The 12,829-nt window shown below is 30.5% G+C and overlaps 1 protein-coding gene across 1 annotated transcript in view; it reads left to right on the top strand.

Annotated features, from left to right (window-relative positions):
- LOC122498771 overlaps positions 1-12,829 on the top strand; it is a 146,433-nt gene that overhangs the window by 117,068 nt on the left and 16,536 nt on the right. Inside the window, exon 3 of the mRNA XM_043606681.1 lies at positions 12,138-12,195. Coding sequence (XP_043462616.1) covers positions 12,138-12,195 — 58 coding nt within the window. The remainder of the gene's footprint in view (positions 1-12,137; positions 12,196-12,829) is intronic.

The following is a 12,829-nucleotide window of genomic DNA, read 5'->3' as shown; positions in this document are numbered from 1 at the left end:
ACCGCACTTGTTCTGGTCGACCCACTTCAAACCACTCCTGTCTTTTTCTGGACTATTCTTCAACCCACGGAACTACCTATTGGCTTTAAACTTTGTGGGGCGAAGGTCCCATTTTGTTGCTTGCGGAATCCTTTCGTGCCGCTCTTGTTCAGGGCAACACATAAATCCAATCTTTATGCGCGCCAAAATCTCTAGTATTTATAGCTTCAGGGTTAACCTCCTTGTGGATATTTCCAAATGCAACAGCGTACGTCTTTCCTGGCGCGACTCACAGGAGGTGCTTCCTCCTTCTTCTTTTTCACCTCGGCCTTGTTCTCCTCTGGACTGCAAAAGCATCTCTTCCTTTTTGAGCCTCTAAGACCGCCTTTCGTAGACGTTTCTCCTGGATACGGTCTCCTGTTTCGACTCTGAATCTACGTTTATTGTAAACAAGGCCAAGAGCGCACGACAAACGATCCACACCGTTATCTCCTTCCAAATGCTTCATCTTGGCTTCCTCGATAATGGCCTGTAGGTTTTTAACCCATTTTTATCGTGCGGCTGACGTTCTTTTGAATGTCACAAGACTTCAACATCATTAGGACCTCATCTTCAATCTTTTTGATCATTTCTGCCTCTTCCGCTCTTAACTTCACGCACTTTTCGCGTTCTTCAGCAATTGCTTCCTTGTCGAGCTCCGAAGGAACCAGGCTGTTTGGTTGCCCTTTAGTGAAAAGCCCCGCCACCACAGCAAGGTCTACCGAACATATCCATGATGTCAATCATGTCTGGCAGTGGATATGAATCCACTAATCCCAGCACATGAAAGACATCGATGATGTTCAGCAGTGAACAACTATTGGCGGGAAAGTAATTTAATATTTAGTTTTGAATTGATGCTCTTATCAAAATGACATAAATTTTCGTGTCTTACTCTAAATTTTGTACGCGTCCTAATTTATTTTGTAAACGTTTTATTTATATTTTACATGTTTTAAATTATGTCGAATGTGTATTGAAAGTTATTTGTTTATTTTAACATAGTTGCAATATGATACAGTTTTAGTATATTCAGGTATTATTAATTTATACGTATACATGTGTTTTATTATGGTGTTTCGTTATAATATTACTAGTTTGTTTTATTATCAAATAAAGTAGCTTGATAAAGAAGATGAAATAAACTGTCGAAACGTCTCCACTCAAAAAATCACATAAATGTTATTTATGTCAATCAACAAGTCTATCTTTTCACGCAATATTCAATATTTTGTATTTAATATTTGTATAACTCTTTTGTAGGTAGGTAGGTATGTATGTTATTTCGGGCTCCAAACCCGTAAACGATCATTGAGCAAAAAAATCGGTCGCAATAAATTCTGGTTCCTTTAATTTGGTAATAAAGCAAAATTCGTGTTGTGGCACGAGCAAAAGCTTCCACAACGCGTTGACTCATACTGAAAACGGCCATAAAGCACAATTCGCTTTATTCATTTTCTCATATTGCACCACGATGCGTTGTGGTAGAAAGTAAATATCAGAACGTGTTGTGGACTGCTTTTAATGCAACCATGCAATGACTGTTAATACATTTATAATGCAGTAATAATGTATTACAAACTTCAATTAAAATAATAAATAATTAATATAGAAATTAATATACTAATAAAATGAATGAGTTTTTTATTTACATTTGTAATAGGCAACGATGTATAATGAAATGGTACTTCTACGTATGAGCCAGCATGTTGTACTGTTGAAGCGATTGACTTTCCTCCTGGTCAACATGCATCTGGGGTTGCCGGAGCTCGGGGATGTGTGGAGTGGGGTCTGGTGTCGAGACTATATAAAATCTGACAAATTTGGGACCTATCAGGGTTCTCGGTTCGGCACGCCTCACCACGTGTGAAAGAAAAGCGGGCAAATTAGCGGGAAATCAGCGTCGGTTCACGGAAGCGGTGATCAAGACTTTAATTGATCGTCGCCCTGAGAACCGAACGGTTGTATCCGCGCCACGCTTCAAGTGCCTGCCGAGGACGCTGATGGTATGCAAAAATAAAAAAGAACCAGTGCATTCGCGAAGTTTGAATCCTAATATTTTTATATATATCTATATTTTTTTTGTTTATATTGATTAGTGTGGCGAATAATAAGTGGGCGGATTTGTAATAAAACAAGGTGACACAACATTTAATCTCACACACTACCCAGACGGCATTCCTGCATCCTTGAGATCCTGGCATTTGAAGAATCCTATTGGTCAATATAGATCTGGGATCTTATCTTGCAAGAAATTGGATCCAGTGGATGAGATATATGCATGAGTTTGCTGGGAGGAGAGGAAAACGGCTGTATAAAAATTCGCTAAGTATCCAAATTTGAGTATAAATGTGTGCGTGCAGAAAAGTTTAATGATCCGTCGGTTCTAGGGCGTTTGTTGATAATTGCTATTTGATCGATTACATTTTTGTATAATTGATAATTCCATTTTGTTTATTTTTTTGTTTAAACTATAATCGATTTGATATCTATGAATATGTGTCTCGTTTATGTAAATTTAATATTGACTTGATTGTTTTAATCATATATTAAATTTGACGATAATCGAATAATTTCTGATCTTTTATTTTAACTATAATTTATATTTTTAAACAATTTAATAATTTATTTTATAACAATTTCAATGATTTTTAATAATTAATTAATTTCGTTTTGTTAAAATTTAAAGTAAAAGAATAATTTTTTACACTGTCTAGGGTTAATAATCAGAATTTATCGATCACTCCGAATCAGGTTGATATAAAGAAATCAAGAAATTTGTACCTTTTTACGTTTCAACGTCACAGCCGTTAAAATATAATATAATAATATAATATAAATATAAAATAAGAACGTCCAAAAAACTAATTAAGTGATTCATTTCTGTTTCATATGTAAATTGTAATCTGTTATCATATCTATTGATGCACTCTAACGTTTCAGAAATTTTATCTTTTGGTATACATGTGATTACATCATCCACATACCTATAGAAAAACAATGGTGAAAATGAAAATTTGTCAATACATTGCATAGTCTCAAGGTTATTCATAACAATTTCTTGATTTATTTTTATCAACCTTACTCGGAGTGATCGATAAATTCTGATTCTTAATTATTAAATGCTGCCGAGTGATCAATTCAATCTACATACTACTTATTATAGTTTGATTAATTATATTAGAATATCAAGTCGAATTAATTGATATGCAGTATGAGCCCGATCACGATTACAGAGGTTCTATATACTGTCTGAATCAGTGGCGGCGGCGAAACGATTTTATATTATTGGGATAGATTATCTATATTATCTTAAATGATAATGATAATACTTAACTATGAAAGAAGATTTCGACTATATCAGCAAATTGCATTGATAGACTAAAGTCCCGCGTTAGGCGGGTCACTAATTGCTGATATAGTCGAAATCTACTTTCATAATTTTAATTCTTAATCAGCGAAAAATTCTAACATTAGATGATATTGCATATATTATATTACATTAAATAAAAATTATATATTAGATAATTAGTTTATTAAGTAATATGTAAATATTTGCTTAGAAGACAAGCTAGTTGTAAGCTTCCGGGTAATATTGCTGCTAGTTTACGTAATCAAACGAGGTTTGTCTGGGCCCAGGACTGCCAGACGGGCATTTTTACACTTGTTTGGATGTATACTTTTGATTTATAAAGGTTTCAATCAGTATGAAATGAGAAGATTAAATATTCTATTTTTTTAAACGTTCAATCATTGCCAGACAAAGAAATAGCACGTAGCATCTTTGAAGAGCTGCCAGATGTGCTTTGACCCAGCCCAGATCTACTAGACGGTGATTTTTTCCTTTGTTTGAAAAAACTTGAGTTTTTTATTTATATGAATGTAAACATTCACTTCTAAAGGTTTGAATTGGTATGAAATGAGAAAAAGTTACCTTAGTTTCAACTATTTACACGCGTACAGTAGTCGCCTCCTGCCCTAGCACTGGTCTGACATGTCTGCGTTTTTGTTACATATTTACATGTCTTGACTAGATTCTACTAAAGTTTTTAGCCGGTATAAAATGAGAAGATCGATTTGGTCGCCATCTCCTGGGATACTTTTAAAATTGTTTCTAGCATTTTGTTAATTATTGTTAATTTTACTTTTTATGATAATTTGATGAAAATTTGATATGGATTGGTATTTATATATTACTTTTATTGTCATAATTTAAAATAATTATCAATGGTTTATCAACGCTATGACCATCACCTCCAATCACGTTCGCTATATTTCTCTTATAATAAAAAACACACTTTCTACTTGTAAAAATACATATTTGTACCAAATTTGAGCTCTCTAGGTCATATAGGGGTTTATTTATTTCATTCTATAACTCGAAGTAAATAATAAAACAAAAGTTGACAAAATGGAATGAATCAATAAGTAAACTGTTGATTGTAAAAAAGGAATCTTTCTTGACACGTGGGAACTAGTAAATGTGATATATGGGTAACCAATTTAACTTTGCAAATTGTAAAGTTATGATGGCAATTATCTTAAAAATGGAAAATATCTTTAAAAAAAATTGATATTCATTATTTTGCAAGAAGCCACTACATTGAAAGTTTTGAAAACAGCTGAGAACAGATAAATACAACTTTTCAAACTGCAAAAGTTTTCATTGAGTTTAAAAGTACGATGAGATTCATGCATGTGTGGAGTTTGCGACTGTTTTATCGTATATGAAGTGGGGGCAAAATTGCAACAGTTATAGGACGTTTCCAAATACACAATATTGCTGCCAAGATTTCTGTCATGTTTTCTTTTTTCTTCACCAGTCTTCTTTTCCTTTTTTAAAGAAAAGATAGATCTGGACATAGTTTATTTTAAACTAAATTGAAGTTCGTTCGACTGGAAGGCACACAAGGCGAGAATCAAATCGGAAATGCTAAGAACTCTGAATTTGATCGTCAACCTGGCGCCAAAGATGGCTTGACAACTTTCCAAGGAAACACTTTATTGGTACATTTATTTACAAGAGATATGAAAGAAAATATTTTATTGTACATGAGCTTTATAAACGACTCATTATATCAATAATTTAAATTTTTAAAAATTATTATTTATTTAATAATAATAAATTGAAATTATTTTTTAATCTCACATTTTTTACTGTTTAGTCTTCAATATGATTTAGCAAGATATTTTCAAAATTAATTGATAAATCATTTTTTTAACAGTTATCCTCACAAAATTGTATTCAGGAACACAAAGTATGTAAAACTAAAAATTTACCATTTGTTCAATTAAATACATTTTCTAAGATGATTTTTTAGTGTAGAAGTTAATTTATTGCCTACATGCCGTCCTCATTTATAAAGCAAGCGGAAAAGTTAGAGCAAGTTCCTATGAACATCCCAAATATTTAACGACGATTCAAGGGAGTAGGTAATAAAATTCTAGTCTTTCCTCAATGAATCAAGTGTATGTTTGTTATGTCCCTTAAAATAACAGTTACATTAAAATGAAAATAATAAAATTTTAAACGATCTTTAACCGGATGTATCTCAAAAACATTTACTATTAATGACAAATAAAGTTTCATTGTCGCAGCGAAGATAGCTTCAATAAAATGTTTTTCACATAAAATATAAATTTTAATTGCTACGCACTGTACACGATATATATTTTCTAGTAATTCAAAATTTATTTTTATAGATAAAAATTCTACAAATATTTAATCAAAATCCAAAAAACATTTATAATTAGTTTTCAGAATGACTGAAAATATTTTTGTACCTGATGTGAGTTGAAGTACACGCAGAGCTACAAAATGAGCCTTTAGAGAGACTACATACATTAAGAATAATAGTACTGAAGCATGCAAATTTTAATTGTTTTAGATAAATCGACGATTTATTGAAATATTAGTCCATGAAAACGATGGTCTTGTAACACTATATTTGGAAAATTTGTTTCAAATTTTTATATTTGCTTTTAGAGGATATATAATATTTGTATATAGTGGTAAAACTTCAAAAAGTTTTAAGAAAGAAATAATTTTAAAAGATCTTTTATAATTTATACCCACTACATTATCCAATTAATTTAAGGTCATCTGGAAAATATACCCTCCGCCCAAAAAGTGATTTTCTGCGTGTCATATTACTTCTAAATGATCAGAGATATCGAGCTCGGATTTATAGGGATAATTAGAGAAGAGCGAACTAATGAAGCATGGAGTATAAGCTTTGCAAGAAAAATATTAAAGCTATAAATGGTGTGAATTTCAATTAAAAATATTATTAATTAAGTTATTAGTAAATTAAAAGCGAAAACCTATTATCCCTTTTAAATTAGGTCAGATTTCTTGTTTTTAAACTTTCTGTAAAAACAAAAAAAATCTAATGCAGTTTTCGCCAAATCGATAATGTAAAAATTGTCTGAGTCTTTTACTCAATAGAAAAAACTAAATTGATAGAAATGATAAAAGATGAAATTTTATATTACATATTATTCTTTGGTTTTGGTTGTAAATAATAATTATATTAATTATCACTGGTCGAAACAAAGGAATACCATTTTTCAAAAATATCAAGATTGTTTTCCGTCATTATAAAATAAATTTTAATCGCTTAATAAAAAATGAGATTATCGTTCGGAATCGATCGAAATTCCGGTGCTATACAATATATAAAAAAACAAGAGACTCAACGATATTTACATTTGAACAATTTTTTAAAACGATCAATATAAAGTGAGATAATTGAAAATCTCATATCATTATGCATCACTAGCTTACAACCGAACTGAATAAACATTTACAAAGCGATTTGAACACCAGAAAAAATATTTAAAATATTTTTTATGTATATTTGAAACCCTTCATTGTTTGACATTGTATAATTTTTATTTTAAGTTTTGTTTGCATTTACTGTTTACAACGCTTCCCAATTCCCACGAGGTGGACGTCTGTGAGCGGTGTATAGTTTTTTAAACTTAGTTTCTCTTTGTATATATTATTACTTTTAATATAAAATCTATCGAAATTCAATATTTTTTACATATATTCCTTCTGTAGAATTACATTTGTCATTATCTTTTTTGATACAAGAAGATTTGCTAAATTTTATTTTATGGTAACTATTGATACACCTTTTGGAAATAAGCAAAAACTGATTACGATAAATAAAGTCCTACTTTCTTAAAAATTTACCCGGCTAAGATTTATTTTTAAATGTACAATAACAATTTCGCCTTTATGATTTCCATTAAGTATTTCCCGGTAAATCGTAAAACTTTTCAATTCTTTTTTTCAATCTTGTACCATTGCAAAGACCTTTTTCTAAGTTCGTGTTTCTTAAAAGTATATGTATGAGGCATTCTATTCCAAACCATACCATCTGTAAATAACTGTCGCCGGTAGAGCACTTTTTATATATAATTAATTTTATTTTCAAAAGCATTAAATATAAAATGTAATTAATGCATTTAATAGAGAATTTCTCAAGCTTTAAGAATATAGAATCTTTGAGCGTTAATGTTTCAAAATATGTTGTCGTTACTGTTTTTGAAAGTTGTCTCAAAAGATAGAAAAGATTCTGTTGTTTCACTGTAAAAAAAGAGCGTCTTGGTTTAAGACGTTTACATGGTCACATTTTAGACGTTTATAAGCGTCTTATTTACCTTCTAAAATGCATGTATTTGGAGGTTATGTTTTTCATTTAAGACGCCCAAATAAGACGCTTATTTACATAAGACGTTTATAAACGTCTAAAGGCGCTCTCACATCTAGTAGGCAGCATACAAATTTGAATTTACTATCTCTTTCACTCTAATTGATTTTCTCTTTTACTCCAATTACTGCCTGCGCAGGCAGGCAGAGCTGTGAGAGCTCCATAAACGTCTTATTTTTAGACGCCATTTTTTGCAGTGTTTTACCATTCAAAGATTGTTTTGGGCTTTTTAGTGTAATCAGAGAAAAAAATAAAGTATAAATTCGTTTTTTACTGAATTTGGCATAGAAAAACTAACCCTGTATTAAAAGCATTATTTACATTTAATATTTAAAGTTTTTCCAAATAAAATAAATTATAATTATATGAAAAGTGCTCTACCCGCGATAGTCATTTGCAGGTGGTATGGTTATTAATAGAATGCCTCATATCCATTGCTCTAATTTTAAGTTTTAAATTATGAGGTGAAATTCTGTTTGGAAATATTATCGAGTGTTGACCAGACAAATTAATTAAAAATTTAATTATTCTTTAAGGATTTTATAAATGTGGACGTCCGCATGAAGAGGGGCCATTTTGGCACTATTGGACTTATGCATATGGACAAATTCCTTGTTAAATATAGAATATGTCAAATATGGTTTGTTTACATTTTCGTTTGTTTAAATTTCACAACTTGGACATACCCTTAACGTGTTGTGTTCAAGACTAAACACAAATGTTTGAAGACTGTCCCTGGTCAAAACAAATTGAATATCCCTTGGACATGTTAAGATATTGATTGTAAATGTATGTATCTAGGATCGCTATAATTTAATTGTTCTTGTTGTATTATGATAAAATTTTAATATGCTAAAGACGTCATATTATATAATCTATTACAAGAATTAAATAATAGTATTATTAAAAGAATTTTTTTCAGTTTTGTAATTAAGCTTAAATGCTCATTAGGTAAATAAAATATTAACAATAATTTAAATATTGAGGTATTTCAAGATTAAAGTAAAATATTATTAACAAGAAAATAATTATTGTAAGAAGTACATAAAAATAGGCGTAATTCAATAAGAACAATATCGCTAGTGTTTTATTAAAATTCATAACAATTTATGTAAATAATTAAAATGTAATGGAAGAAAGAACACAACATTGATATACAGAGTGCTGGTTCACAATCATCGTCAACAACCAATTACTAGTCTTAATTACAAGATCCTTAAACGCGCCGAAAAATTCTGCAATTTTTACTCATTCGTTTTAAAGGCGAGGGATAAAACAATAGAATAGATTTAAATTTATATTGAAATAAAAGATTGTAACAACGATAAAATCTTATTGGGTGCTTATTTTCTCAGTGAGTAGCTCTTGCGAACTAAATTCTCATATCCCGTTTGTCTTCATTACTCTCCTATTATTTGATGGAGCTTTCTGTGCCAAGCTTTCTACATTTCTCTCTCTCTGCTTTCACACACCACGAACAATCTCACTTCAGTTTTCTATGAGAGTTGTACAAATTGGCTTCCGGTTTGTCCTAAAGCTCTCCGAGAATTACTCATATACCACTGATTCTTTAACAGGCATATAGCTTTTCTGGGAAATTTGATGGTATTTGAAATGTATGGCATTATATGTTTCAGTGTGAAGAAACATATATTCAGTACTTCATATATATTAAGACTACTATTAATCACAGTTAGTCTTTCATTGTAATCAAATTTTTTAAAAATATTATCAGCCAAACTTTTCTGAACGTTCCAAAGATGACAGCTAAGTCGAAACGACACGAAAATTTGACGGTCGTGTCGTGTGACGATGATTTACGCTAAAAGATAGTGTTCTGCTTCCAAAAACAATGGGGTTCTCTATAAACTTATTACTTAGGGAGTTTTCGGGTCGCTTATAACGAATCTGAAATTGATTTTCAAAAATTAAAAATGTAAAGTACATTTCATTATGCACATTTGAAATGCCTTTTCCAGACAGCAGACGTATAGTTTGGCGCAAAAGCTGTACATAATGTACGTCAGTTACGCAAAAATGGCACAGATGGAGTGCAGAATGATTGTATGTGGGGTTCCTTCATTCCTTCTCTCTCGCGATTAGAAAATGATAAATGTATGCGAACTGATATGAGTGTTCTTGCTCGCGAATAAAGTGAGATGTAACGAGTGTTTTGCGCATGATTAATTTGGCATCATCTTCGTCACATTTCTGAAATGGTATATTCAGTTGGGTTTGGAGCTACACAGCGAATAGTCCACTCTATACATTAACAATCGCGGATCTAATTAATTATTATTAATTAGATAATTCGTCATGAGTTTTCAGCTTGCGCTATAGACAGTACTCTTTAATTGATTATTGGCAACTTCGTTTTGATGTCCACGGTTCTAAATACAAAAGACCTTACAATCCAATGGAACACTGATTGAATGAAAACTTTCATTTCTACTAAACCATCTATTTGGTCGATTTTGGTTCAAATAAATTAATTACTCTACAGGTTGAGGAAATATGTTATAGAACAATATGATTTGTTGCAGAATTTTGTTTGCATAAAAAACAACCAATTATCTTATTTTTTTCTCCCTTTTATTGAAGAATTAACTGAATTACACATAACTCGTTTTTATTCAGAAACATTTTTACATAAAGAATCGATCTCAATTAAATTTTATACACTTCTTGCTCTTGTCGATTCACCTGCGCGATGTGGAATTTAACGAGTAAAACAGTACAATGGATAATCTGGTTGGGGTTCGTTATTGTTTACATCCTGGAGAAGAAATACCGTTTGACAATGGACACACGAGAGTATATTGTGGAGATAAACATACCGAGAATAACTGTAACACAATAGATAAAGGACGCATCAACAGTTGCCGAAAATAGTGAAATTGAAGAAGTTTATAGTGTATAGGCCACTTCAGTAGTAATGCAATTAACAACTACATACCTGAAGAATTTGATAATAAATTTTTTCTTAAACAGGAAATTAAAAGTCTCTATCGAGCCGGATCGTCCGACGTCTCCCGTTCATAAAATTCTACCTTAAACGTCAATGCAAAACAATTATATTTGCAAAAGAAGTGCAATATGAAGTTAACAGAAGAAATGTGCAAGATAATTCTATTTCAAATTCCGTGTAAGACAATTAATTATATCTCAAACTTACGTTCAAAATATTGCTATGTTTACAAAAAAATGCTATCAAAAGTTTTAATGCAAGATATAATAAACTTTAATACTAGTTAAACCAATTTTGAGGTTCAATCATTTCTTTTTGTTTAAATCAAGATTAAGAATTATCTTTCATTGAAATTTTGAGATAGAATTGTCTTGCACGGAAATTGAAATAGAATTATTTTGCACGATTCTTTTGTTAACTTCATATTGCACTTCTTTTGTAAATAGAATTGTTTTGCATTGACGTTTAAGATAGAATTTTATGAACAGGAAGCGTCGGTTTAATTTCTTCTTCATCGTAAAAGAAACTGAAAATAATATTCCTTGTTTCCAAATAATAATTAAAAGCAAATGTGTGTGCACTCCACACACCAAAAGCATTTTAGGCAGACTGCAGGCTTTTCATGGTCGAAATTAAAACCCTTTTCTCAGGGCGCAGCTCAAAACTTAAATTCAATATTTTATTTACACTCTAAACAACATTTATCTTTAAAATTTCATAATTATTTTATAGTAAAGTTTTAAATTAAGATTTTAATATAATTAAATGTCCAAAGATTTAAAGAAAAAAAATCAATTTTTTAACTTTATAAAGTAGGACCCTTCTTAATTCAAATTATTGTTATCAATGAAAAAATAAATTCTAATAATTTTAGTCTCAAAATGTAAAAATTTGTATTGTTTAAACAATAAAAATTCTTAAGTTCCGTCACATTCGTGGCTGTGGTAGCCGCTATTTCGAAAATTTCTTAAAGAGACATTCCGCATTCAAATCTACATTTGCCTTTTCACATGGAAAGATATGTATACATATATATACGAATGCAGGAAAAGACCACGACGATTCGACAGAGGTTATACGGACGCGATGCGGAAGCTACATTCTCTATATTCCATCGAGCTTGAAATCATTTTATCTCGGACAAAAGCTTCCCATTGCTCCTAAAGCACAAAGACTTGCGTATTTGGCGATACAGCTGTGAGAAAGCTCTAAAATGCTTAAATGCAGAAAAGAAGATGTAGAGTGTCTCTCAAAAAGTGAGAGAGAGAGTGCAATCTGTATAGTAGACCTCAAGTATAAATTGTGCTAATATATATATACATTATATGTTTGTGTAAATTTTAGAATTTCTATGAAAAACATTACGAGAAGCAATTTATAAAAAAAACAGTATTGATATTTAAGAAAAAATTTATTACTTTTTATTACAGAAATATGTCAGCGAAGGGTCAATGGTTCGAGATTGCGTTCCATCGTGTTCTGAAAAGGGTAAGTTTTATTAATATTTATTTTTCTACTTTTTTACATTTATTATATTTTTGTTATTACCCTTAAGGTGATGTTATTCAGTGCTCACGTGCCCCATATCCTTTACTATAGAAAAACGTCTCACTAAATAACATGACCTTAAAAAGGACAAGAAGATTGTTTTATAATTCTATGCCAAAATAAATATTTTTTAATTAAGATTGTAAAAGATTATAGATTACCGTTTTTCTATCTCATTTTTTTTCTTCGTCAGAATCACATTTTATCTGGGTATAGAGTCAAATAAAGAGAATTCATATAGTTTACTGTAGGGGTAGTTCTACAAATGAGAACATTTATGTTGTCCAAGGTTGCTTTTTACATTAATTTAAAAAAAAGAGAAAATTATTTTTAATGGAAACTGCAGAGCTTAATGGTTTCTATTATGCCACAAAACGTAACCCGAAATCGAAAAATATTGTTTGCCAAAAACAAGCATTCAAGTGCTAAATTTTCAGTTACCCAGCATATTTCAATGTGAAAATAAAAGTTAATAAACTTAATAAATATTATTTTTAAGCGTTTAAATTTTACATACTTGGATAAAATTTTTAAATAGCTTTCCTTTACAAAGATTTCAATAATTGCAACATTA

The sequence above is a fragment of the Leptopilina heterotoma genome, unplaced genomic scaffold (assembly GCF_015476425.1).
Source record: "Leptopilina heterotoma isolate Lh14 unplaced genomic scaffold, ASM1547642v1 Lhet_16, whole genome shotgun sequence".
In the NCBI taxonomy this organism is placed as follows: Eukaryota; Metazoa; Arthropoda; class Insecta; order Hymenoptera; family Figitidae; genus Leptopilina; species Leptopilina heterotoma.
Note: the sequence above shows the minus strand (reverse complement) of the source record. Positions and strands in the feature narration are given on the sequence as shown.